General features: G+C 63.6%; 1 protein-coding gene across 1 annotated transcript in view; it reads right to left on the bottom strand.

Annotated features, from left to right (window-relative positions):
• Window positions 1–20,338, bottom strand: part of PLXNA1 (plexin A1) — a 54,511-nt gene extending 34,173 nt beyond the window's left edge. The window contains exons 1-3 of the mRNA XM_023619847.2: window positions 20,144–20,338; window positions 13,518–14,778; window positions 11,387–11,569 (exon numbers count right to left, since the gene is read on the bottom strand). Coding sequence (XP_023475615.1) covers window positions 11,387–11,569; window positions 13,518–14,756 — 1,422 coding nt within the window. The 5' untranslated portion in view covers window positions 14,757–14,778; window positions 20,144–20,338. The remainder of the gene's footprint in view (window positions 1–11,386; window positions 11,570–13,517; window positions 14,779–20,143) is intronic.
• Window positions 20,339–26,288: the final 5,950 nt, after the last annotated feature.

The raw sequence follows: 26,288 nt of genomic DNA, 5'->3' as shown, positions 1-26,288 counted from the left end.
TTTTACCAAACAAATGTATTTAATTAACAGAGAGACCCAGGGGCCTTTCCAGAGATGGGACTCGTGGGGCGTCCGCCCAGCTCAGCCGGGCGGGCCGGCTCCCAGGGCAGGGCGGCTGGCCCTGCTCAAGCCCTCCCCTCTCTGGCTAGAACCAGGCGGCCAGCCCACCCTCCATCTCCATGGTGGGGGCGAGGGCTGGGGCTAGGGCTCAGCTCAGACGCCTCCTTTGCACCCCCACACTGATGGGCCAGGGCAGGTCTGCCAGGCTGAGGAGGGCTGCGGGGCCAGGCAAAAGGCCCTGGCTCCACCGCTCCAAGAGGGGCCGGGCAAGGCGGCCAGCCAGGGTGGGGCGCTGCGTCTCCGGGCCAGAAGCTGCCGGCTGCGAGAGAGGGGGAGGGCCGCATTCCTGAGCGCCCGCGGCCACCCCCCACATCCGCTCAGCTGCCTCCCCGCCAGGCAGGCAGGCTTAAGTCAAACCAGACCCGGAAGAGCTGAACCCAGCGCTGGGCAGGGGGAGGCGGCCCTGGGCTGGGCCCATAGCGGCCCAAAAGGCTCCAGCCCCCAGCCTCTGGGAGGAGTGCTGCCAGGCGAGGGGCTACAAGAGCCCAGCGTCAGCGCCCCTGCAGGTGGGGCCTGGATGGGACCCCAGCCTGCACCCAGACAACTCCACACACCTCCTGCCCTGCTTGGGTGGGCAGCCTGCGGGCAGGTGCTACTCACAGGGAGCCCAGGGTCAGCTCCTGAGCCAGCAGGGACCAGGCAGGACATCAGCCACATGAGAGCGCTAAAGAGGCTAGGAGTCCAGCCTCTGGATCCACACTGCCTGGGCCCAAGCCCTGGCTCAGACCCCCTCCCCCCACCCCCACTCCCACCCCTGCCCAGCTGTATAACCCTAGTCAGGTACTGAACCTCTCTCTGTCTTAGTTTCCCTACCTGTCAAATAGGGACGACAGACAGTGCTCCCTACACCAAAGCTGTCCTGAGGATTAAATAAGGACCAAGCCAGTCTCCCAAGCAGGGGGACACAGGCTGGCCAGGCCTCAGAGTAGTCACCAAACCTCAGGAGCGAGTCACAGAGACCCGGCAAGGCCAGCCTGGACAGCAGCCAGGGAGCTGGGCACAGGAGGGCAGGGCCTAGGTGGCAGGCTGGGGCACCAGTGGGGACTCAGAGCTCCAGACCCAGTCTCAACCCAAATGACCCAAATCAGGACTTGGGATTTCTCCCCAAGCCCTGGCCTTCACCTGCCCCCACCCCTGCAGATGCCCCCTGCAGTGGCCAGAAGCCCAGGCCCGACCCCATCCTGCCCGGCGCCAAGTCTACGGCCCCTCCTCCCATGCCCCCAGCCTGGCCTCTCTGACCTCAGGACACCTGCCCCTAGGGCCTTGACAAGGGGCATTCTGGAGGTGTCACCTGAACAGGGACAGTTGAGGGGCCACAGCCTCTCCCACTCTGACAATGAGGGGCCATGCAGTGCCAGTCCTGACTCCTGCAGGTCAGGCCTACTGTGCCCCTCCCCACTTAGAGATGAGGGTATGGGCTGGGCATGGATGTCACATCAAGGAACACCCCCACCCAACAGGTGACAGGGGAAATGTTACAGGGAAGGTCACACCCGGGTACACCAGCTCTGAGGCGTGGCAGGGGGCGGCAGAGAGCAAGCCTCTGGGGTCCTAGGGAAGGTGAGAGGGGGAGGCGGCCAGCCCTGGGCTCTGGAATGCCTCTACCCCAGGGCCGGCAGCATGCCGACTCCAACAGGTGGCACCCAACAGCTGCAGTGGTCCAGCTGTCCGTCTGCCATGCACATCTGTCCACCCACCTGCCCGGCACTGGGCAGCCCCCAGCTCCTAAACACACACAGGCAGGCCCCAGGCAGAGGTAGAGGGGGCGTTTCTGAAGGGCACAGAACCAGCAGGGGCTTTCGGGAGGCATGGCCCACAGGCCAGCGGGGGGATGTGACGTGGATGACAGGCTCCCTGCCATGTGCTGAGTAGCCACGGTCCAGACTCAGCAGGGCCACCTGTATGCACACACGGGACTGTAGGGGGGCATCTGGCTGGGAATGATCAGTCCCTGGGACATGCCTGCTGTGTCCCGGACAGTTTTCAGGCTATAGGGCCCATGCAGTACACATAGGTAAACTGAGGCTCATAAGGGCCTGCCAGAGGAACCCAGGGCCCTGGACTGCCAGCTGCACCTGGGGACACAGAGTCTGCCCCCAGAGTGGGAGCAGGGCTGCAGCATGCCACCAGGAGGGCAGTCCTGGGAGAAGGGGCGCATAGGGCGGCACAGGGCCAGGCAGCTGGCAGGAGAGCGAGACATGCCGGGGCAGTGCGTGTGCTGATGCCACACTCCGGCCCTCAGCTGTCCATTTGAGGGCCACCCACCTGGAGGCAGCTCACCCTCGGGCAGCCGCATCTACAGAGCGCACAGGAGATTCTCCCGTCCCCAGTATCCTCTCCCCACCTCCAGCATCAGCTCTGTGCCCTGGAAACCTTTCCCCGAAGACCACCACAACCCTCCATGGCTGCCGACCATCGGCCTTGACTGCTCTCCTTCCCACCTCTCATATTCCATAACTTCAAGGCCCAAACCCAGCCATGATCACAGAGGTCCCTCTGCTATGGTGCCCTTCCCCACATCGGCTGAGAAAGGACCCCCTCCAACCAGGTGGCTTGAGTGGAGCTGGCCAGCCTCCCTGAGCATGCCTCTCAGGTTGTGCTGGGCCCAGGCACACACCTACCCATGGCTATGGCCTAGAGGGACCCAGCCACCCCTACCCAGCCTCTGTCCAGGCCCCCCAGTTCTGCCCACTTCTCTGCCCTGAGGTCCTCCCTACCCCTCTGTACACTGGGGAGTCCCCAGGATTCTTAGCTGAGGCACAAGGGTTGGCAGCACCCCCAGGGAGGGGCTGGGCCCCAACAGACTGTCGGTGCAAGCGCCTGAGAAGGTGCTGACAGTCTGCCGGACACCTACCACCCCCATGGGGCATCGCATGCCCCTCCCCACAGATGGGCTAGGGAACATGTTTACCCTTTCACCCCCAGGCCAGCAGGCCCCTGGGGCCTAGGATACATCAGGTGGGGGCCCTAGAGAGGGACCCCTGCTCAAGACCAAGAGGAGGTGGCCAGCAATAGGTGGGCAGCCCCTGGCCCTGGGAGGCCTGAGTCCCAGGCTAGCCCAGCTGGCTGCCCCTGCACCCATCACCGCACAGCCCTGGCCAACTGCTGCGGGCAGGCAGCTGACGGCCCAGCCAGGTCAGCTGTCCGTCCAGAGCCAACAAAGAGCCCATTCTCCGGGCAGAGGGCGGGCGGGGGTGCCGGGGAGGATGTCTGGGCCATCCAGGCTGCTTGCCAAGGCCGGCACGCGCCCTAGCCACCCGGAGGCAGGGGGCTGCCCAGCTTGGCCCCGACTCGGGAGGGAAAAGAGTTCCCTGCTCTGCCCACCCCAAGACGGCAGCCCGCATGTCCCTACCTGGGAAGTGAAGGTGCACTGGCTGAGCTGACTTTTGGTCTCTAGCTGGGGGTGGGCGTGGGGAGGAGGAGGACAGGACTGGGGGTGGGGAACAGGCAGAGGACAGGGGGCAGCAGCCAGCAAGCGAGCTGGCCACGGTGCTGGGGCCTCACAGCCTCCCTGCTTTGAACAGATGCAGCTGCCAAGCCTGGTCCCAGCCCTGGGAGGCAGGGTGGTCCTGGAAGGGGCTGCATGAGGGGCAGGAAACTTGGCTGCCCTCTCTGTGCGGGACCCTGAAGGGGCACGGAGCCCGTCCTCCCCTCTCCTTCCTGGTCAGGGCCCAAGGCTGAGACGCCCACGGACCCAGCTCCCAGACTCCTCTGCCTCCCATCACGGGCTGCCGCAGGACCCCCTCCTCTGGCTGGGGGCAGGTTCCAGGGCCCTTCCTGGGGCCCTTCTCAGAAAGGCCAAGAGGAATTTGATACTGGAAAAGCAATTAGCAACTTCCTCTTGGCACTAATTGGATAATTAAAACATGATCTGTAGGAGGCCCAAAGGATATAACTGGGCCAGACACACCTGGTGAGGTGGGGAGGGGTCCCAAGAATCTCTTCCCTCCCACACCCGACCCTCAACACAGACAGAAGAGAGCAGAGACCAACCCGCACAAGCACTGGTCCCCTCTGAGCCTTGGTCTCCTCATCTGCTGACAGACAGCCGCCTCACAGGGCTGCATGGGAATTCAGCAGCTTGCTGTTCCAAAAGTGGGGAGGCTGCTTGGAAGCTGCCTGGAGTCTGGGCCCTGAAGGCCAGATCTGGTCATGAGGCAGAGATGCCCAGCTGCCCCAGGGAATCTGCCCACTGCTGTGGAGGCTCACAAAGCTGGGCCTTCCGTCCCACGTCCCTGACTGGGACTGTCCTCACCAGGACATGGCCAGGGTGCCCACCGCAGCCCCAGATTTAACCACTGGATCCAGCCAGCAATGGTGCGGCAGCAACCACCTGGTGGGCGCCCTCGTCTCAAACCTAAGAGTCATCTGCTGCCCGCCCTCCTGTGCAAGACCCATGTCACAGACCCACGTCACCCATACTACCCTGCCCTCTGGGTCTCCAAGCACCAGCAGGGAGATGCAAGCCCCTTCCACTTTCTTAAGGCCACCCTGGTGCTCAGCCTGCCTGCCCCAGGCCAGACCTCCAAAGCCTCTCCCAGAACCCTGCGGGACATCTCTCTGCCCATGACGCTGACCACTGCAGGGTCACCAGGGAGCTGTCTCCCACATGCAGAACAAGGGGTGTCTCTCCCACCATGGGGCCCCGGCCCCCTTGGCATTGCTCAGTTCCCAGCACACACTGGGGCCCCTCTGTGCTTTGGCCGAGCTGTCCCCTCTCTCCAAAGCACCCTTATCAGTGGACCCTCCAGCCCCCTGGGCTGTTCTGGCCTCTGTACCCATCTCACTGTGCTGCCAGGGGCTCCTACACCCCAACCCGGAGAGGATGGGTCCCGGAGGGCAGCGCCCTGTCTGCCTGTGGAGAGGGCACTGTGCACTGTGGGTGGCAACCTCGGGCACTCATGAGGCTGGCCCTCATGGCCCTCACTGGGCACAGGGAGGCCACTGTTGGCCTGCATGTGACAGCAGCCGTCTTATCCAAGGTGCCCGCGTGCCCTTGGAGCTAAGGCCTGATCAGCCAGACCCTGCAGGGAGATGGGCCTGGAGTGCAGACCTGGGGCAGTACACTCTGGGCACCCGCAGGGGCCACCCTGCGGGCCACTGTCTGCGGGGAAGCAGAAGCAACACTCACGCCCTCCTGCTCTGGGATGAGCAGCTGGGATGCCACCGGAGACCCATAGGCAAGAGGTCCCTGTGCCCTTCTGGCTCAGCCCACCATGGTCAGCCGTGCCCAAGAAAACCAGAAAGAACATACACACCCTCCCCAGGACACACAGATGACCACAGGGCACCATGCAATGCCACCCAAAGGCTCCGGGGACCACTGCCCTTGCGGAAAGAGGCAGTGCACCCAGGGGGCCCCACAGGCACAGCAGCTAAGACACACAGGAAGCCGCTGGGACTCCACTCCCTACCAACAACCCCGGGGGAAGAAAGAGCGGCTGGGACCCAGCAAACTGCCGTGAGCACCCAGCTACAAGCTGACCACAGACCGACCACCCTGCCAGGCACTGCCACACTCCTTCACCTGGGCCTGGGAACAGCAACGCAGGCAGTCCTAGAGGTTCAGGACAGAAAGGTAATGCAGACCCGGCAGCCTTACCCCCAGGCAGAAACCCAACAGGAACACAGCCCTGCACTCACAGAACATGTGCACAAAAACGCACACAGCAGCCCTGCTTATCACAGACCTGCACAAGACGACGATGCGTCTACACAGAGAGGAAGCACACCACGTGCACATCAGGAACACACGACACTGCCGCGACAGAACCAAGCTCGCTGCCCACAGCAGGCGCAAGTCTCGCACACCAGCTTTAAGCAAAGGAGGACAAGGGGAAGCGCACTGAACGACTCACCCACGAAACATCCAAACACCAGAAAACAGCCCTCGGGACAAAGGTCAGCCAGTAAAGTGACCCTTGGGGAAGGGGAGTGACTGAGGGGGTGGCTTCAAGGGGACAGGGTGCCCATGTGCTCCTGTGTGACACTTCCTGAGTTGCACACCAAAGGCTGTAGGTACGTCACACTTCAGAATGGACGTTGGTCACAGACCAGCCACAGGCAGGATGCTGGGGACGTCCCTGCCCCGAGCTGTGCCATAATGCAGGCAGCCGTGTGTATGTGCTCAAGGCTCACAGGTCAGTGCGACAAGATCACCTCCGGGCCCACAGATGCCAATGGGGCAGGCTGCCCTGTGGAGCTTCTGCAAGCCTCTAGGGGGGAAGTTGCTGGAAGTCAGCGCCATCCCCAGACACGAGATGCACCTCCACAGGGCCACAGGAAGCATGCTGGGGGAGGGTGCTGCTCCCTTGGGATTGAGGGGCTGGGGGCCCAGGGCCCAGTCTTGCCCAGCATCTCCTGTGGGCCGTCATCCTTGTCCCTGTCCCCGCCCCACAGGGGCTCCCCCAAGGACAGGCCCCCACCCACCTCCTGCACAGACCCAGGCTTTGGTGAACGGGGCTGCTGCTGGCTGCACCAAGCGGGATTTCGGCCCAGAGCAGGGAGGCCCTGGCGTGGGGACCCTGAGAAGAGGCCCACGCTGGCCCCCCAGCTGCGGGGACTTGCTCACAATTGCTCTACACAGGTCCCAGAAGCGCCACTCGACTTTCAGGATCTCTGAATTTCAGAATCCTGTCTTGGAAGAAAGTGGTACCAGGGGAGTGGGAAGGTGCATCCAAAGGGAAGCTCCTAGAGACATGAGGACCCTGGAGGGTAAGCCTCCCTGTCCCTGGCAGCCCAGGCCCAGAGCAGCACACGGCAGGTGCGCAGCAACCATGAGGAAAGCGCTCACGCCCGAGGTCAGGTGACGGCAGGCACGTCCTCAAGGTCTGCATGCACAGGGCGGTGGCCTGCCAGGCCCAGGGCCAGGGGCAGAGTGCTGTGGCCGCAGCCCTTGGTCTCTCCTCTGCATGAACGTCACCACATGGGAAGGAATGGCAACCTACCCATGGGCCTCCCAACAGCCCCCGGGAGGCCCACCCATCCAGCGCTGGGGGAAGAAAACCAAGGCCCAGGAATGAGGGAGCTTTGCTAGAGCACGCCTCCCCGCTGGCCAGGCTCCCGGACGGGCCCAGCCAGCCCCTCGGTCCCGCTGGGCAGTTGTCCCTTGGGTCCCACCCCGAGGCCTGGCACCCCAGTGGACCTGCCCAGATCTCCAGCAACAATCTGGTGGCCTACCACACCTGGGGTTGGCCCGTAACACTTTCCAGAAACGTGGATTGGCTGCCAACTCTTAACAATCAAGAGAGCTCACACAAAATACAGATTTCCAGAGTCTCTTGAAAAACCAGATGCTTAGGCAGACACGGACCACGTTCTTGCCTAACATGGCCACCAGAGCAGGCAGGGCTGTGCTTGCACAGGGCGGAGCCCCATCCCTCAGCCCAGCCCCGGGGCCCTGCAAGAGGGACAGGACCAGTGCAGGGCCACGCCTCACTGGGACCAGGGGGCAGGGCCTGCCCCTCTCCTGGCTTTGAGAAAGGGGGAGTCAGGGTGGGCCCTGCTGGCTGGAGTCCAGGGCCTGCTCTCCCCACACCCACCATGGCCACCTGGGCTGAGTCTAGAGCTCTCAAACCAGAAGTTGCCCTTGAGAACTCCTGCCAGGGCCCAGGGGTCCCCAGAGGCCATGGCAGGCACAGGCAGGGCTGGGGCTCTGAGGGCGGGGGCTCAGCCTAGGAGGATAGGGGTCAGGAGACACCCCCAGCCAGCCCTGAGCAGCTGAAGTTGGCAGGTCTTAAGTTAATTGGTTACAATTTTACACCACGTTTGGCGGGGCCTGGCCTGGGGCCAGCCGCGTCCCCGGATCTCCCCAGTCGCTTTTTAAAGCCCAGGAAGAGCCAGGCCTGGGGAACACAGGGGTGTGTCAGCACAGCAGGCCTGCCCCTGAGTGGGGCGGTGGGTGGGGGTTCCCCAGGCCCAGGCTCCTGCACGAGGTGAGGACAGAAGGCAGCAGACAGCATGCAGTTTGCCCAAAAGGCAGGGCCTGGCCTGGGCCAGTCAAGGGTGGGAAGGGCCTGCATTTAAAGCTGAGAGGGGGCCTGGAGGAGAGGGTGCTGGGCAGGCCTACAGGGAGGGGCACAGTGCCAGGCTGACCAGAAGGCACGCCGTGCCCTGCCTGCCCCAACTCCAGCTCCTGGACCGTGGCCACCCCCTCCCTGGCTGAGTCAGGACGACATGGTGCGGCGGGTAGAACAGGCGGGAGAGGGAACTCCGCTACCGCACGCCAGGCCCCAGCCAAGCAGAGGCAGGTGCCAGCGGGAGGCAGGTGTCCTCCACGTGGTTCAAGGCTGGAGGTCTAGCGTGGGGACCTGTGGGAGTTTACGGGGCCAGGGTGGGCCGAGGGGGACTGGAACCCCAGCTGAGGGTCAGGAGACGGGGACGCCCCTTCCTCTAGACCCCTGTTCTGCCGCAGACATGCCCTGTGGTGGGACTGGGGGCTCAAGGGCACCACAAGTCCTAGGAAACAGGGAGCAGGAAGGGCGGGAGGAGTGGGCCCTGAGGGAGCTGGAGCCGGGTCTGGTCCCAGGGCAGCCACTGGCTGATGCCCTGGGCTGTGGACAGAAAGACTCCTGCAGGCTGGTAGCTCAAGGGGGCGGCAGGGGCTCCTGGAGGAGGGGCTGCCCCAGAGCCCAGGCTTCTTCAAAGACGGAGGGGGTCACTGAAGTAGGGCCCCCATGTCCTCTCCTCCAGGGACCCACAGAAAAGCAACGGAGGCTGCAGGTGTGAGCGAGGACCCTGGAGCCAGTAACCCTGGGCACATGCCTCAGTTTCCCCATCTGTCAAACGAATGACAGGGTCATTGTGAGGACTTGTGAGACCCCACCACACGTGAGTGCCCACTGTGCATCCTGATGGGAGCAGGTGTGCCAGGCTCTGGGGCATCCTCTCGTCCTTCCTCACACTGGGCTCAGAGAAATCGAGGCTCGGAGAGGCTAGGTGGCCAGCTGCAGACTTCACCAGGCACTGCCGTGGCTTGGTCATTTGTAGGAGATTGGAGCATGAAAGATCAGCCACTGGAGGTGAGCAAGCACAAGACAGCTTCCCGGGGCCCTCAACTCAGGCCAGTGGATGTAGGGGGAAGTGGTTCCGGGGGCGGGTGGGGAGCAAGGCGGGACCCACCTCTCTGGGAGAGCCTCAACACCAACACAGATTTCATTCCACAACTCTCGGGCTCTGCCGCCACTAGGCTGGCAGCCCCTGGGCACTGCTGACCCACACACCCACAAAGGGCACTGTCCACTCATGCACAGTGCATGGTGCCCGGGCCGGATGTACCAGGGGTGGAGGGAGCCAGTGCCCAGGACGGGCTCTGGGAGGCAGGGGTGGGGAGAGGAGGACGGGGGAGGGAGAAGAGAGGAGAGGGGGACCTCTGACTGTAGCTTCCCCAAGCCAAGACCAAGGCTGCCTCTGCTCATGGATGGGCCCAGGCCCAACTGAAGGTCTACACTCCAGGCCTCAGTTTCTCCTCTGTGGGACTGGGACAGGGAGGCAGAAGAGCAGGACCAACTGGACTCACAAAGCCCCAGCCAGACAGTGGCCCTGGGGCAGGGCGGGGGAGTGAGGCTGGGAGGCAGGGAGGTGGCGGGAGACAGGGCTGGGCCAACCTGTTCTCCCAGCCTCACAGGGTGGCCTGTGGGCACAGATGGCGCCTCGGCCAGCTGCCTGCCAGGCCCCCAGGCATCAAAAGGGCCACTCCCAGCCCTAGGAGCCCAGCCTCCTGCCGGGTGATAGACTCTGGGGCACCCTACAGGACGTCTCCAAGCCAGCTTCACCCCACGGCCCCTGCCCCAGGGGGAGGTTCTTGCTACAGAAGCACAGGCCCCGCCAGGCACAAGCCACCAGACACACACCCACTGGGGGCTCTGCGGGCTCCTTCTCCTGCCGCCCAGCCACATGCGCCCTCTCTGGAAGGAAGGCAGGAAGAGGAAGTGCATGCTGGGCTGGGGGCCTGAGACCAGGGCCCCAGGCAGTCACCCTAGTACCAGGGCTGCAGAGGGTGGATCATGCCAGCGACTGGGGCTCTAAGGGCACAAGGCTTGCCCAGGGATGGCGGCGGGGGTCTGAGCTGGCCTGCCACCTGTCCCCACTGGCCAGCGGAACGCCTGAGTTGAGCAGGCCCTCCTCACAGCCACTGTGAGCAGAACCCCACAGCAACCCCACCCCAGGCTGCCCCACAGTCACCAGAGCCCAGAACCCACACATCAGGCTCATTTCATGGATGGGAAAGTTGAGGATTGGGGGCAGGGTGGGGGGGTCCCTCCCCAGAGATCACAGAGCCAGCAAGTGGTGGGACACAATTCCCAGGGCACCCACCATGGCAGAGATGGGGAGACCGCCCCCAGCAAAGCCCAGCCCAGGGGCTGACAGCAGGCAAGGCCCTCGCTGGCGCAGGCCCAGTCCCACCCACGGGCGCAAGCCAGCAGGGAGCTGTGTCAGCACCAGGCCTCGGGACAGTTGTTATTCCATCCATTAGGCCCTGCCCCGACTCCCTGGGGCTCCCAGGCACCCCCACACTCTACAGTCACTCGGGAACTTCCTCCACAGCGGGTCAGCCCTACCCTGGTTTTGTCCCCACCTACCCACCAAGTCAGGCCTGATCCACGAGGTGGCTGCCCTCGGCCTGCCCTCCAGGAAGCACCCCCAACCCAGTTCCGTACCCGCTCCACGCAGCAACACTGGCTGTCAACAGACAGGCCTGCTTCACGGCGTCCCCACCCCTCCCGAGGAGCCCACAGAGGCCAGAGCTGGTCTCTCGGCACTCTGTGGTCACCACACTCCTCTCACAGCAGCCAGTGGGGGTCGTGGGGGGTATTACCCTTGGCCTGCCCTTGGCCTTGCTGCCTCCATGCAGGGCGGGGGGCCAGCCACCAGGCCGCCCCGGCAAAGTGCTGCCTCAGCAGACACTGGATCCCAGGAGGGGAGGGGGCCACGCAGCTGTGCCCTGCACCCAACACCCACACACAGCCTTCCCAGGAGGTCTCTGCGCCCTTGGAGAGCGGGGCCCGCCCCAGGGGGATGGCAGGGTGGCCAGGCCCTTGCAAGCCCCGACTTACCCTCAGACCCCGCACACCCAGTGGGGCCTTTACACGCCCCAGACGTGGAAGCAGCCTCATGGCAGGGGCAGGCAAAGGGAGGCAGTGGGGAACTGGGACCCACCAAGGAACTGTGGACAGCCCGAGCCCCTTGCAGCCACTGGGCCTAGCACTGGCGCAGCCCCCCTCCCAGTCCCAGGCTCCATCCCCCTTTACCTCCCGGGGGGCCTAACCTTGCGGATGCGGCCACTGCGCGTGCCAGCGAACACCACGGTGCGGCCCTGGTAGTCATAGGCAGCCACGGCCGTCAGCCCGTCATCCTTGTCCACAAACAGGGGTCTGCCCTCAATGGTGATCGTGCCCCCTAGAGGCTGGTTAAAGTCCTGCCCGCAGAAGTCGTCGTCAATCTGCAGGGGCTGTGGGAAGGAAAAGGATGAGACCCTAGGCCCGTCCTGCCTGCCCCGAGCACCTTCTCCCTGAGGGCAGGGAGCCTGAAGCCAGGACTGGCCAGGCCCTCTGATTGGGGGGTGGCGCTGGAGGAGCAGGGGCCCACAGAGGGGCCTCAGAGGCAAGCACGCAGCCACAGAGGAGCCAGCTGTAGCTCAGGGCGCAGCCAGTACAGATCTAGGGGATCAGGGATTCCCAGGCCCATCCCACAGACCAAGAAACCAAGGCTCCTCAAGGCGGCTGAGGCCCAGGCAGGCCCCATTTCTCATCTATGCCCTGCACCCTACCTTGGTGGGGGGCGGGGGGGGAGGGTGGTCAGAAAGGAGGCTACCTGGGGGAAGGCCAGGGAGGGGGAGCAACGGCCACAGAGAGGGGAAGGAACAGCCTGCAGTGGGAGGGCAGCTGCCAGAGGCACTGAGGGGCACAGGGAGAGTTCATTCAGGACAGTAGACGGGGGTCACACCTAAAAGACACAGGGAGGGGCCCGGCTTTGAGGCTTTGAGGAGGTGGCCAATGATACAGGGAGCGATCGATGCTGTGAGGTTCCGGAAAAGCTGGGGGCTGCTCCACTGCAGGGCCGACGGAAGGCAGGGCAGACGAGGCAGGATCTGGGTGGATGGAAGGGGACACCCTGCAGCAGCTGGGGGTCTGAGGTTTGCAGGGGGAGAGGGAAGAACAGGGGAGGCAAGGCCAGCAGGGCTTGGAGCCAGGAGGGGGGAGAAGGGTGAGGGAGACCAGGTCGGGGCTGGGCCGGAGGGTCCTGGCGGGGCCCCAGGGCCTGTGAGGAAGAGGGCACAGGGCATGAGAGGAACGAGGGGGAGCAACACCAGCGAGGGGCGGCCCAGCCAGGGCACAGGGCAGGCGGACCACACAGTGTGACCTCAGCAGGCCCGCCCCTCTAAGCCTCAGTTTCCCCATCTGTACGACAGAGATAAAACGCCTTCCTTGCTAGGCCAAGGGAAGGACAGACAATGCATTGGCCTAGCACACCCATGCCCTCGATGTGAAGGATGGCCCTGTCATGATGGGCCCCAGCCACACGAAAGTGGCAGACTTGAGAAAGAAGGGCCAAAGGGACCCTTGCTGTCCCACTCTGCCAGTATCACTCCCAGTACAGAGGTGGGGAAACTGAAGGGATGGGCTTTCCCTGGGCCACCCAGTGAGTCCCAGCAGCAAGAGCTGAGGCCTGGCTCTGGAGGACCCCGACCTGGGTGACCCTGCCATCCCTTACCCCTCTGAGCTGGGGGGGGTCTTCCTTGAAAAAACAAGGTTTCCTAACACCTGGGGGTGTGCATGAGATGCTCCCCGAAAAGCAGCTGGCCCAGGCCAGCCTCATCAGGACCTACAGATGATGCTCCAGCTGCCGGTTACTGAGCACCCAGCACCCCTGCACTCAGGCCACCCAATGTCAGGCCTGGTTTCATCAGCTCCCACTGCCAGGCAAGGGCAGAGAGGCCCAGAGGGCAGGCACACAGATGCCTAGGAAGTGTGAGCAGAGCTGCTTGCCAGGGGCATGTCGGGGGACAGTGTCTAGGGTCCACCCGAATGTGGCCAGGCCCCAGCTCTGCCTCTTACTGGCTGTGCGACCCTGGGCAAGTCATCTCACCTCTCTGAGCCTTGTCTATAAAATGGGGACAAGACAGGGGCCACAAGCATCCAGAATAGTGCCCGGCATGTGGTCAGTGCTCCAAGGGCCACAGTAGAGGACACGGTCCTGCCACCCCATCTTCTAAAGGAGTAAAACAGCCTGGACTGGGAGCAGGCTCAGAGGCTGAGGCCCCAGTGCAACCCCGACAATCTGGGAGATGGGGCCAATGGTGGCACCTAGCACAGGACAAGCACCACACGGGCACGCACTCAGCATTGTTGTTACTGTTTCAGATGAGAACAGGGAGGCCCCAGGGTGTGCCCACTCACCGAGTTGATGCAGCCCAGCTCCTTGTTGAGCAGCCAGGGCAGTGAGAGCTTGCCCTCCCCGCGGTAGCAGGACTGGATGCGCTCCTTGATCTTCTCCTTGACAGCCCTGAGTGTGAAGAGGCACAGCACGGACTCCTTGGGCGGCTTCACGCGGTTCTTCTGGCCCTGCGCGAACACGGTGAACAGAACGTCCTCGTCCTCGGCCAGGCCCAGCTGGCGGGCCAGGGTGCGGCCGGGCCGGCTCAGGTAGGCGTCCTGCACCAGGCGGTACTCCACGCCTGCCTGCTCGCAGCCAATGGGGAACTCGACATAGGAGTAGAACTTGGGGTCATCCACGCACAGCCGCACGATCTTGGAGGTGAAGAAGTGCTCGCCGGCGGCATCGGGCGAGGTCAGCTGCGTGTCCAGCTGCAGGGTGAGGTAGTAGACAAACTGCTCACTGCGGAAGCTGTAAACGTAGTAGATGTCGAAGGCCGGGAACTTGGACAGTGTGTCCGAGGGGATCTTGAGCTGCGACGACACAAACTCGTCCTGGTACACAAAGCCAAACATGTCGGCATCCTCCTCATTGGCCATGAGCCGGCGGCTGGACAGCGTGGGGAAGTACTCCGACTTGCCGTCGATGGGCGTGCCCACGAAGAGCTTGGCCTGGCCCTGGCCGGGCGGCCCGGCGATCAGCACGCCCGCCATGCTGCCCGCCTCACGCACGCTCGACAGGTAGTGCTCCTTGCGGTGGTGTGGCTCGCCCAGCTTGAAGAGGTCGTCCAGCCGCAGGAACTGGCAGATGCCCTGGGAGGCACTGCCGCAGGCCAGCAGGCGGTTGGCCGCGTAGTCCAGGAGCAGCAGCTTGTTGACGTTGTCGGTGCTGCCCAGGCCATGCGGGCATGACTGCACGCTGGGGGGCGGGTAGCACTTCTCGTTGTCCTCCACGGGGCCCGTCACGTGGGCCCGCAGCAGCGTCAGGTTCCCCGACAGCTTGTAGATGCGGTTCACCGCACCCACGTACACCTCGCCCGTCTGCTCGTGGACCACCAGGTGCGTGAGGCCCCAGTCACTGGCAGCAAAGGTGCGGAAGGTGGGCCGCAGACCCCCGGCTGCCCCGGGCACACCTGCCACCGCCGCCTGTGCACTCCCCAGCAGCAGCAGCAGCATCAGTAATGCCCGTGGGCTCAGACGAGGCAGCGGCATGGCGGGCCGGGGCCTCGGGCCCAGGCACTCAGGTCCTGCAGGGACGTGCATCACGGGGCTGGGAGCCGCAGCCCTGCGAGGAGAACGCACAGACAGAGCGTACAAACATGAGCACAGCACTCACCCGCAGGAGAGCACACACCCGCCACACACACCTGCGCTGTCGCCTGAGCTCTGTGTGCCCACGCCGTGCTGGGACGTCCCACTTGCAGGGGCGTGACTAACCCTCGAGGAGAAGCCAGAGCTGCCAAGAGGGCACCTCCTGGGCCTGAAGCCCTAACAGCAGCAAGCGGCGCAGCAGGGGTCACAAAACAAACAAGCCCATAACCACCACGGGCAGCACAGGACCCCTGCCCAGCCACCAGATGCGCTGCATCAGTAAGAAGGACCGCCATTGCAGGGAAAAGAGAGAAATGCACCCAGGAACAAGGAGGAAGATGACGGGGTCAGGGTCTAGACTTTGGAGTCCAACTGACCCAATCCAGAGGCCACCACCTTCTGACTCAGAGCCATGTCCCCATGCCCTAGGGAGCAAGAGTCCACGGCTCCGAGCTCCCAGCGTGGGTGACCACCTCTCTGCCTGAGGTTCTGGGGTTTGTGCTCCCTCACAGGCCCTGGACAGGCCTCCTACAGGCACCACCCCCACGACCAACGAGGACACGTATGCCCACAGCCCCCAAGCAGCAATCCTCAGCGCAGGCAGAAGGCAGTCTGGGTCACCTTGGCCCTGGGACCACTCACTGGCTGACAGTGGCCCATTCCCTCGCCAGACCTCAAGCCCTGCACTCTGAGGAATGATCCAGAAGCCAAGCTGTGTGCACCTCTCACCCACCATCCCCACCTCCAGCCAACCGGTGCCCCCACCCCCGACTCTGACTGCAGCACTGGCCCTCCCAGGCTCTTAGCTCCCCTTGACTCAACTCCAAGGAAAGAGGAATTCCTCCAAAGGGGAGGGGCTCAGCAGCACAGCACTGGCCCTCTCTCCCCAGCCGCTGGCACCTCCACCCCCACCCAGATGCCCGGCTGAGCCACCCAGAGGCTCACCTCCACCTGCAGGCCCACTCCTCCCCGACAAGCTCCCTGCACGGTCGCCCTCGTACAGGCCCCCGCATCTCCCCCGACCCTCACCCTCACTTCCCTGGTCACGCTCACCACCAAGACCCATCAGTCTCACCCGCAAACCTGCCCCGCACTGCCCGCCCCCTCCCACGCAGACGACCGTAGCACTCGGCCCCTCCACTCAGCCCCTCCACTCACATCCAGCTACAGCCCTGACTCTGAAGTAGCCTGGGCCACTTTTCTCAACTGCACATGAGGTCATCGGCTCCCCCAAACCCTGCCGTGGCCCCCTTTCCTCTGGAAAAGTCTCATGCCCCGCAGCCCAGAAGTTGGCAGTCAGGCACTGGGGTTAAATCGAGACTCTGCTGTTCTGTAGCCATGCAGCCTGATGGGGTCGTGCCTCTTTCCCAGCCTCAGTCTCTCCATCTGTCAATGGGGATGACGACAGCCCCTCTCATGGGTGAAAGAGGAAAGATGCCGTCAGCAGGAGGACCTCTCAGGGCTAGCAGGGACCCCGCCCTGGCTCTTCCAGATGGGCTAGGGCCTCTCACCCCACTCCTGGCTAGAGACTGACCACAGGCATGCTGAGCCCCGACTGCAGGCAGGCGCCAGCGGAAGCTGCACACACCCTTTGCTCCTAGACAATGCCCCACGTATAGCTCAGTGGCCCCATTTTACAGGAGGGGAAGCTGAGGCCCAAAAAATGGGTGCCTTCTGCCCAGTCCAGGTTGGCAGCTACCCACAAGGCAGCTGGCTGCCAGACAAGACGAGTCGGCCTCTGGGCCCCCATGTCTGCCCCTACAGCACCTTTGGACCTGCTATCTCCTCTACTGGGACGCTCTTCCCTCCCTGCCTCACCCCTGCCTGGGTCTCAGCTACATCTGCCGTTGTACTGGCTGAAGGCAGCAGCCGCTCCTCTCAATCAGTTACCCCATTTTAATTCGCAGCACAGGACCTGCTAATGGTTTTGCTACTTATCGTACCCAGACGCTCTTCCATGGGAGGGGGGCCTGGCTGTGGTTTGCCACTGTACCCCCAAAGCTGACCCCAGGACCCAATACTTGTGAATGAATGAATGAGTCCTGGGCAGAGCAAGACCTGCTCCCTTACCTTGTTCTCACTCCCTATACACCCTCTGCCCAGTGAAGGCCTAAATCCGCCGCTCAGGTGGGGAAACTGAGGCTCAGAAAGCGAGGAGCTTTAGTCAGCATCCCACAGCAAGAAAACCAGGCCGTGCTGCCCTGCAGGGCCCCCCAGCAGGCTGTCAGCTGCCTTTCCTTGAGGAGCTCCACCCAGACATCGCCCCAGGAACTACGGCTGACAGGCACCTCTGCTGGCGGTCGGCAGAGGAGGCCCCAGCCCACCACCCCTGCCCCCAGCTCAGGAGCCCAAGGCACACTGGGAGCCAGAGAAGAGGCTCCTCACACTGGAGCAGGGCCTGGGCTGCAAGCTGAGGGCATGTGAGCTCCAAAGAAAACACAAACCCCTCCCCATCCCCAGTTCAAAGAGGCCTGCAATTACCAGGGGCGGGCTCCCCTCCTCCGGGTAATTACACACAGCTTAATGCAGTCACAGGCCCCGCTTCTCACATTAAACAGGAGGCACCCGGCTGAAGAAGCGACCATCCAAACTCCAGCCTGGCCCTGGGCCCACTCCTCCTCCCCCCAAGAGAGCCTGCCGGGGAGGGACCAGCCGAGGGGCACGGGGCTGCTAGCCAGGAAAGGGGGATCCTATGCCCAGGCTAGTCCCTCATGGCCGCCATCTCACAAGGGCCACTGAAGACATCTGGGTCACTTCCCTCATCTTAGAGATATGGGGCCCAAGGCTCAGATAGACCCAAGGTCACCCAGCCAGTCTCGGCAGGGATGGAATCCCACGCTCCTACACAGACCTGGACGGCCAACCGACCTGCTGGGCTGGACTCCCACGAACCTCTGGTGTGCTCAGGAAGAAGGCATTTACTCCAGAGCCAGGCCTGGGGGCTGGGGGGACCATGCTGGGCTGGGGAGGCATACTAACAGACGCTGCACTCTGCAGCTGGAAGGGGAGCAGAAGTGGCCACTGTGGTCTGGGGGGCTCCTCCAGGGGGCCTTTCCACCTGTTCTAGAAAGACCAGACACACTGAGCTGGCGGGAGAGGGGGCATCCTGGGTGGCAGAGCAGCAAGACAAAAGGCCTGGGAGTGGAACCTGCTGGACCATGTGGAGAGGGCTATGGGAGCGACTGCAGCTTCCCGCACGGGCAGGGGGCTGTGCCGGGGGACAGTCACAGTCAGACTGGGGAGGGAGAAGCTGAACTGGTGTCAGGTGTGCCGACTGGGGTTAGCCAAGGAGACAGAGGCCAATACAGAAACAGACGGGGCCAAGGCACAGTGGGCTCCACTCTTGCACAGGATGGGCTCAGCTGTCCAGCAGAGCATGGAGGCAGCAACGTCCCCTTCCCTCTCCAGGGCCCCGGCCGCCACCACCACTCCTCCTCAGCCTGAGAAACAAAGGCCCTCAGAGCCCTCTTCACAGAGGGAGAGGCCAGTCCCCACGTCCTCCAGCTCTGGATCCTTCTGGGGCTCAGACAGTTTGGGGCGGGGGGGGGGGGGGGAACAGAGAAGACAATGTCATCCTGCCCAGTGGTCCCCCATCAGCAACCTGGGCAGAGGGCTGCCCCTGTCATCCTCCCTCCCCCTAACAGAGGCCCTGGCAGGTGATCCTGCGCAAGCTGCCCTGCCCTCCCACCGAGTGAGTCCTAAGGGACCCGGATCTGGGGGCACTGGAGTCCTGCTCCTCAGAAAAAGCACCCACCACTTGGGCCTTACCCCCAAGGTGCCTCCTCCTCCTGACCAGCAGTTCTAGATACAACACCTTCCTGGGGGGACCAAAACACAAAGGCAATGACCAGGGGGCCGCAGGGGCCCAGCAAAGGGATGCCGGCTTTGTCCACCTGCGCACCTCATTTGTCCCCGGCCCCAAGCACACCCCTCAGCCACACAGTGGCCCGCCAGACCTCCGCCTGTGCTGTCCCCTCTGCCAGAACCACCCTTCCTGGGCTTCTCTAGGCCACTCTCCCAGGCTGACCGGCAGCCTGGCCCTGAAGGGAGTCGCTGGCTTTCACCTCTGCCTCTGGCACTGCCCTGGGCGCTCCTCAAGGGCCAGGCAGAGTCGCGGCTGCCTGGCGCAGCGCCTGGTCTCTCCTGCACACCCCAAAGCAGCAGGGAGCCGCGGGGACCTGGGGCGTGCTCCGGAGGGCCAGAGGGGCAAAGGCTGAGCCCCACCCCCGCACAGATCCAGACAACCGGCCTCCGCACAGGAGGCGGAGCAGCCATAAGCCGCGGACGCCAGGCGCAGGGGGCAGAGGCCCGGTCCACAGAACCCCCAACACACACACACCCCTTTCTTTCAAGGGGCGTGGCCCCCGCACCCCACAGACGAGCCAGGGGCAGCTCCAAGCTCTCAGCAGCCAGTGGAGCCCCTCTCACCCCATTTCCCGGCTGCATCTGGGATCTCGCAGCAAGCAGGGCCCCCCTGGAGCCCCGCTCCCCCTTTCCCGAGTCAGCCCCGCCGCCTCCAGCTATGCCGCACACCAGGCCCAGGACTGTCCAGGAAGCAATCGGAAGCCTCGGAGGAAAGCCGGCTGACCCTGGAGAGGCCCCGCGAGGGGGAGGCCGAGGAGGCCCGGGCGAGGAGGGCGGCCTCCCGTGGGCACCCGCACCACCCCCTCCCAGGCTGGGCGCGCGGCCCGGCGGGCCCGGGGCGGACACAGCGCCCACCTCCCCGCACCGCGGGCCAGAGGGGCGGGGGCGGGCGTGGGTTCCGAGGAAGCGGCTCCAACTTCCACCCGGCGCCCTGAGGGCCGGCGAGGGCGCAGCCCGCACGACCTGCTCCGGCCCCCGCGGCCCTGCCCAGGCGGCCGCGCAGCCGGCCCCGGCCTGCCCAGCCCGGCCCCGCCAGAGGTCCGCGCTCCAGCCCCGGGCTCGGCCTGGGCATCCGCAGGGCCCTCCCGGCGGGGCCGCCGCAAACTTTCTCTCCCGCCTCGGAGGAGGGGGCAGCGCCGGCCCCCGGCCCCCGCGTCGCCTGGAGCGCTGCCCCGAAGCTGGCGGGCGGGCCGGCGGCGCGGGGCCAGGGCCGGTCCGACCCGGCCGGGAGGGGACACGGAGAGCTCGCCGCCGGCGTCGCGGCCGCGCCCGGACACACGCGGGGGCCGGGCCGGAGCCGCAGGGACACGCGGACCCGCGGACACGCGCGCCGCAGTCCCCGCGCACTGCCCGCCGCCCGGCCCGTGCCCTGCGACCCGCCGAGGCCGCCCAGGGCGCCCCCCCGGCGCGCCCTCCGCCCGCCCGGGCCCGACCCCCGCCCGGCCCGCCGCGGGGAAAGTTGCGCCCCTACTCACGGGCTGCCCCGGGGCGCGCCCCGCCGCCGGCCATCGCCGCGCCCCGCCGCCCGCGCCGCCGCCGCCCGCCCCGCCGCGGGGCCGCCGAAGCCGCGCAGGCCGCCCAGGCCGAGGCCGCCGCGCCCGGGCTCCGCTGCGTGGCCGCGCCGCCGCTGCCCAGCATGAATGGGGCGCCGAGCGCCGCGCGGATGCGGACCGGCCTCGCTCTCGCCGCCCGCGGAGCCGTGCACCGCGCGCATGCGCCGCCCGGGGCCGGGGGCGGGGCGGGGGGCGGGGCTGGCGGCGGCCTCCAGAGGGCGCTCTGTCCCGCTCCGCGCGTCGGCCGGGCCCACCGCGCGCGTTCAAAGGGCGATGCAGCGCCCGCCTTAATTGGGAGGTGCGGGGCCTGGGCGGGGCGTCCCAGGAACCCACGCCCGGGCTGCCCTGGGCCCGTGTCCTAGGGGCATGGCCCTGCCTGCGTGAGTCCGGGCTGGGAGCGCAAACTCCATTCAGGAAGCGTAAACTGAGGCCGGAGGACGGAGAGCCCCGTGCCCGGGGTCATGCAGAGCCGTGGGTCCCCGGTCCGTGGCCTCGGAGCGCATCTGCTGGTGGGTGGGCGCCCTGGCGGTGAGCCCCACTGCGCCTCCTGTCGGCCGACCCGCGCGACACCCCTGCAGCAACTGCGTTAACTGATGGGGACGCTGCCTTTGGGGAGACTTCGACCCAGAGCCCCCAGGTGCTGGCGTGGCGGGACGCGGACCCGGGCGTCCCAGGACGGAGGACCAGTGGGCAAAGGAGTGCAGGGACGGGGTGCGGGGTCGTGGGGACCCAGGTGTGCGGGGGCCGCAGGGAGCGGGAGACCGGTGTGCGGGGGGCGCGGGGGCCGGGGTACTCGTGTGTGCCGGGGGCGCAGGTGGTGCGGAGACGCCGGTTCGGGGAGGCTGGGGGTGCAGAGGGACACGGGGTTGGGTTCGCGGGGCCAGGGGGCGGGGCACTGCGGGGCCGGGTTGCACCAGGTGCGCCGAGTGGGGCAAGCGGCCGAGGCTGCCCACTGGTCCCCCGTGAGACTGAGCGCGCCGGCCCCACGGCCCAGCGGCGGGGCGGAGGACAGTCGCCCTGTGACTTGCCCATTCGGCGGGCTTGCGCGTTCTGAGAGCCACCCCGAAGGTGGGGCATGGGAAGGGCTCCCCGCGGAAAGCACAAGGCCCAGGTGAGGGGAGGCGACAGAAGCGCACAATAATAGAACCCCAAGGACAAGAAAGCCTTGTAGTGGGAGGGTGAGGGGTGGGGACGAGCAGCGAGAGCCGTTGGAGGGGTTTTTGCTGTGAGAACCTGGCTGTCATCCCTACAGAAAAGGAAAGCCGCACAGTCCAGGGTAAGGAACTTAGACCTGGCCAAGGGGTCCCTCCCGTCTTGTCCCCTCCGTCCCCTCACACAGCCCCATCCTAGTTTCTGAGTTAAACTTTTCCTCTTTTCCTCTGGGTTCGACTGTGTCTGTCTCCCGGAGCGGCTGGCTGCTTTGCGGTGCTGCCTCGGGACGTCGCAGCGATGCGATCTTCCGGCCTGAGGGCCAGCGGGCCGGCGCTGACAGTTTGTTCCTCTGCTTTGTAGAGGCCGCACGTGGTGCTGATCACCCTTGCCCCCGTGTGGGCCACTGCGGGTCGGGCTGTGACGGACATCTTGTGCAGGCGCTTGGGTGCGTTAGACGTGCGGATTGCAGGGTCGCTGGGGAGGGCCACGCTGAGCTTCCTGGATACTGAAAAACAGTTTTCTCAAGCGATGGCCCCAGTTTGCACTCCCAGCCGTCAGGCGGAGGGTCCGGGCAGCCCCTTCCTCACCCACACTTGGTACTGCACTCTTGAGTTTCTGGCAGTCTGGTGGTACACACTGGCTTTGCATAATGGTTTTAATTTGCACGTCCCTGAATGAGGGGGAGCATCTTTTTCAAAACTCCTATTTACTATTTTATTGAACGAGTGCTAATATGGTGTTGACTCTACACAAGGATCTGCTACATTTTACATTTTATGTTTTAAAGAGGGGAAGTGACTTGCCCAAGTTAACCCAACTGGTAGGTGTCAGAGCTGAGAGGCCTACCTGGCAGTCTAGCTTCATAGTCTGTGGTCCCAACTCAACCACTCTGCTACATTGCATGTGTGTGCATGCACGTGCGTGAGCACACACACACAGACACCCCCTACCGCGCCCCCCCCCCCCAACAAGGCCCGAGGTCCTTCCTTCCTCATGGACTTCTGTGCCACGTGCCCCTGGGTACGGACCCTGGCTGGTTAACGTACAGCGAGCCCCATCTGCCCTCAGAGCCTTGCTCCCTCATCCGTGAACTGGGCGTCGGAGACTGCCTGACAGAGCTCCAGGGAGGAGGCACAAGGGCCTGAGAAAATGCCCATCTGTGCTCACTCTGGGTGGGCTCAAGGGCTGTCCCCACCTCTCTGCCGGCTCCTTTGCCACCTACCCTCCAGGGGGCCACTGAGGGAGGCGCCACTCAAGGCCCTTCTCACTCTGTGCACAACAGTCCCCAAGAGCTGGGGCCTCTCTTTAGGGTCTGCCCCTATTTCCAGCTGTCTCTGGGGGAAGCTCAGGAGGGCCACTGGGCTCTGGGTGGTGGCCAAGGTCACAGTTAACCTGGCACCCTCACATCCCACGGCTGCCCAAGCAGGAAGCCCAGAGGCCTCCTGGACACTCTTCCTCCCCTCCAGGGCTCGTGCAACCCTGCTGCAGGCCCTGCTCCTGCTCGCATCACCTTTCTGGCAGCAGCAAGGTCCTTTCAAGATGGAAGTCTGATTGACGCTCGAGCATGGTGCGCGACCGTCAGTTCCAGGGGGGCCTGGACTGGAGCATGGTGAAGAAAACAGCAAGTCTTTATAAGACAATAAAGCAGGTTATCTTTATGACCATGAGCTAGGGAAGCACTTCTTCAACAATATGTCAAAATAAATAAAGGAAAATATGGATCATTTTGACTACCTTAAAATTAGTTATTTTTGTTCATTAAAAGTTATGAAAGAGATAGGAAGACAAGCCAGGATTTAGGGAAATATATTAGCAATGCATATATACTTGACAAAAGATGCATATCCAGGACATAGAAGGAACTTCCCAGAATCAATCAGGGAAAGGCAACAATCCAATAGGCAATGTGGAGAGGAGACCCCAACTGGCAGTTTGTTGGAGAGAAATTGGTAAGTAACTGTTGCTATGATGAGCCCAGCGCGGTGCGTCCCGTACTCTGGAGCCCCGGCCTGTCCCGGGGGAACCCTGCTAGGTTGAGCTGGGAGCTCCCATGTGCGTGTACGTGTGTCTCCTCACCAGTGCTGGCGCTGCCCCCCATCATGGGGAGATGAGTCAGCAGGGCTGCTGGGGCGCTTCCTCTCTGGGTTTCCTCTGCGGCGTTCGCTTCTGCTTGCCGAGGCAGTTTGAGAGGGCTGGGGAGATTGTTGGCCGATGTGGAGCCACTCCTGGGAACAGGGCTCCAGTGGGGGATGTTTGGGAGGAGGGTCCTCTTTCAGTCCCTGCCGAAGTTCCCACTAGCAGCTCCAGGGGCCGCTTCTGCATTTTGGTGACTCAGAGCTATGTGCAAAAAACTCATGGGTGCCATCTTCCCTCCTGGAGGCAGGCCCCCACCACTGCGGGGAGAGGAGGAGGCCAGGGGGGAGGAGCAGAGAGGGTCCTGGGCACCCCAGCTCCCTGGGTGATGGTCGCCAGGCTCAGAGCCAGAGTCACCTTGACTCCTGTCTGTCCCTCACCCCCATGTTGGAACCAAATATTTCCAACTCATCCTTTTCTCACCTCCCCACTCCTATCACCTCCTGCCCCAAGGATGTGGGGACCCTGCCTGGTCACCAGCTCCCACTCAGCCCCTCCCCACTCAGCTCTCCACCCTGTGGCCCAGAGGAATCGGAGAGAGGAGAGATAGTAGGCACCCTTCCCTGCTCAAACCCTCCGGGGGCTTCCTTCAACACATGAACACCTCCAACCCCATAGTCTGTGCACGCATGAACACACACGCATACACACATGCACGCACATACATGCACATGCATGCACACTGGGCTCAGGCACAGAGAAGGTGCTTCCTGGGGCTCCTTGGCGGTAGGTGGGCACTTGCCCTGGGCTGGCCTGTGCGTGCAGCACCGTGGGTCATCTTGGCTCATCATTATCCCTGTGGGATGGGTGTGTCAGCTCAGTCCACTGGCGGCTACCGTGGGCACAGGAGTGAGCCACAGTTCCTGTTGCATTCTAGGAAGCCCACTCTGGCCACTGGGTGGAGAGAGGTTTGGGGGTCCAGCATGGATGTGGGGAGGCCTGTCCAGGAGCCAGAGACAAGGTGAGGCCAGTGGAGGGGTGTGCACAGAGACACCACCACACTCTATGCCTTTGGCCTGGTCCTCCCAAGCAGGAGGAGAGGGGCTCAGCCCAGGTGCGGACATTCTGAAGGGAAGACTGCTAAGACCCAAGCTTGGCCTCCTCCCACACCCTGCCCTTATGAGTCAGGTGCTGTTGGTTGCAGGCAACAGAAATCAGCTGAGCTGAAGCTCCAAAGGCCAAGTATGGCTCAGGTGAGCAGCATGTGAGCATGTCTGGTCTGGGTAGAGCATGGCCCTCCAGCCCTGGCACTCTCTCCCCACCTGTGGGCTCTGCTGGCCACTAGCTTGGTTCACACATGCTTGGGCCTCCTGTGCATGGTGGCTTCGGGAGTTCCAGGCACTTCTTTCTCATTAGGTCCAGGAAAATTCCCTGAATGGAGTCTCAGTGAAGCAGGCTGGACCGTGTGGCCCCTCAAACCACTCACCGTGGCCAGGGTGTAGAATGTGACAGTGGTGGGCTGGGATCAGGGACCTCTTCAGAGCCGGGGGTGGCATTGGGCAGTAGTTCTCCCAAAGAAAATCTAGGTTCTGTTATCAAAACAAGCAGGTCTGGCTGTGGGACCTGCAAGGTGTTCAGGGCCCACAGGCCAGCAGGCCAGCACCTGCTAGGCTGCTTCTCTCCAGTGGGCCCAGTGTTCTTGCCACCCTGAGATTTTTGCCCCAAAGATGCCTTCAAGCCTCAGTTCATTCCCCATGCTGTGCCCTTGACCAGCAGTGCCCCACCTCTATGTTTCATCTTTCAAGGCCCAAGCTCCCAGCCCCCTCCTTCAGGAAGCCCCCTCCCCACTCACAAGCCCTCCTCAGGCTTCCTGTCCCTCTCTGTGCCAGCTGTAACCAGTCTGGGCTCAGGTCTGTCACCAGCCCTTCTCCGGTCTTGGTGATGCAACGAGGTCACTGTCAATACTGCATTACACAGAAGATACAGTAGCAGAGCTCCCCCACCACTCCACAGATACTCCCCAAGAGCACTGGAGGGGCTCAGCATCACCTCATTCTGTGGCTGCAAACTCAGATGACTTCAGGGGCCAGGTAGGTGATGAATGTAAATAGTGTGGCAGGCTGAATCTAGGAGCTGGTGACAGCTGGAGCCAGCTGTGAGCTTGAGAGCACCTGCTCTGTGGAAAGCATGGACAGACTATTGAGTAAGTGTTGAGTGAACAAGACCCACCAGTGAGAATAGCCTTGCCAGCAGGCCTCTAGTTTGCAATCTCTGGCTCAGTCTGGCTCCCACAGCACACACCACACCCAGGAGGCACATAGTGAGTGCTTGTCACCCTGAGACTCACAGCCAGGTCACCGATGATATCCCAAGGATGGGAGTCCTCTCAAAGGCTGTGGCCTCTGGAAAATCCATCCTTGCTACCCTCTCTGTAGGGCACAGTGACCCTTGCACCCCATGGCCCCAAGAATCAGACCCCCTGGGATCAGGGAAGCAGTCCAGGTTTTCTTGTTTCATTAAAAATCCCTGGGCTGAAGCAGGGATATGGGACCTGCCTGCCACCTAACAGTAATGAGGCAATGCCCTCTTTGCCCACCCGTGCAGGGTCAGAGGAGGCCAGGTGTGAAACCAAAGGTTGAGATGCAACCCAGGGGCTCAGTACACAGTACTCCAAATGTGCAGGACCCAGTCAGAAGTCACTCATCATAGGAAGCACTAGGGAACTCTCAGCTTGCTTGAGAATCTACAGTCAGCAGATGCCAACACTGAGGTGACACAGCTGACTGGATTATCTGACAAAGATTTTAAGGCAGCAATCATAAAAGGTGCTTCAGTGAGCAAA

Source organism: Equus caballus, chromosome 16 (genome assembly GCF_041296265.1).
Source record: "Equus caballus isolate H_3958 breed thoroughbred chromosome 16, TB-T2T, whole genome shotgun sequence".
NCBI classification, from domain to species: domain Eukaryota; kingdom Metazoa; phylum Chordata; class Mammalia; order Perissodactyla; family Equidae; genus Equus; species Equus caballus.
Note: the sequence above shows the minus strand (reverse complement) of the source record. Positions and strands in the feature narration are given on the sequence as shown.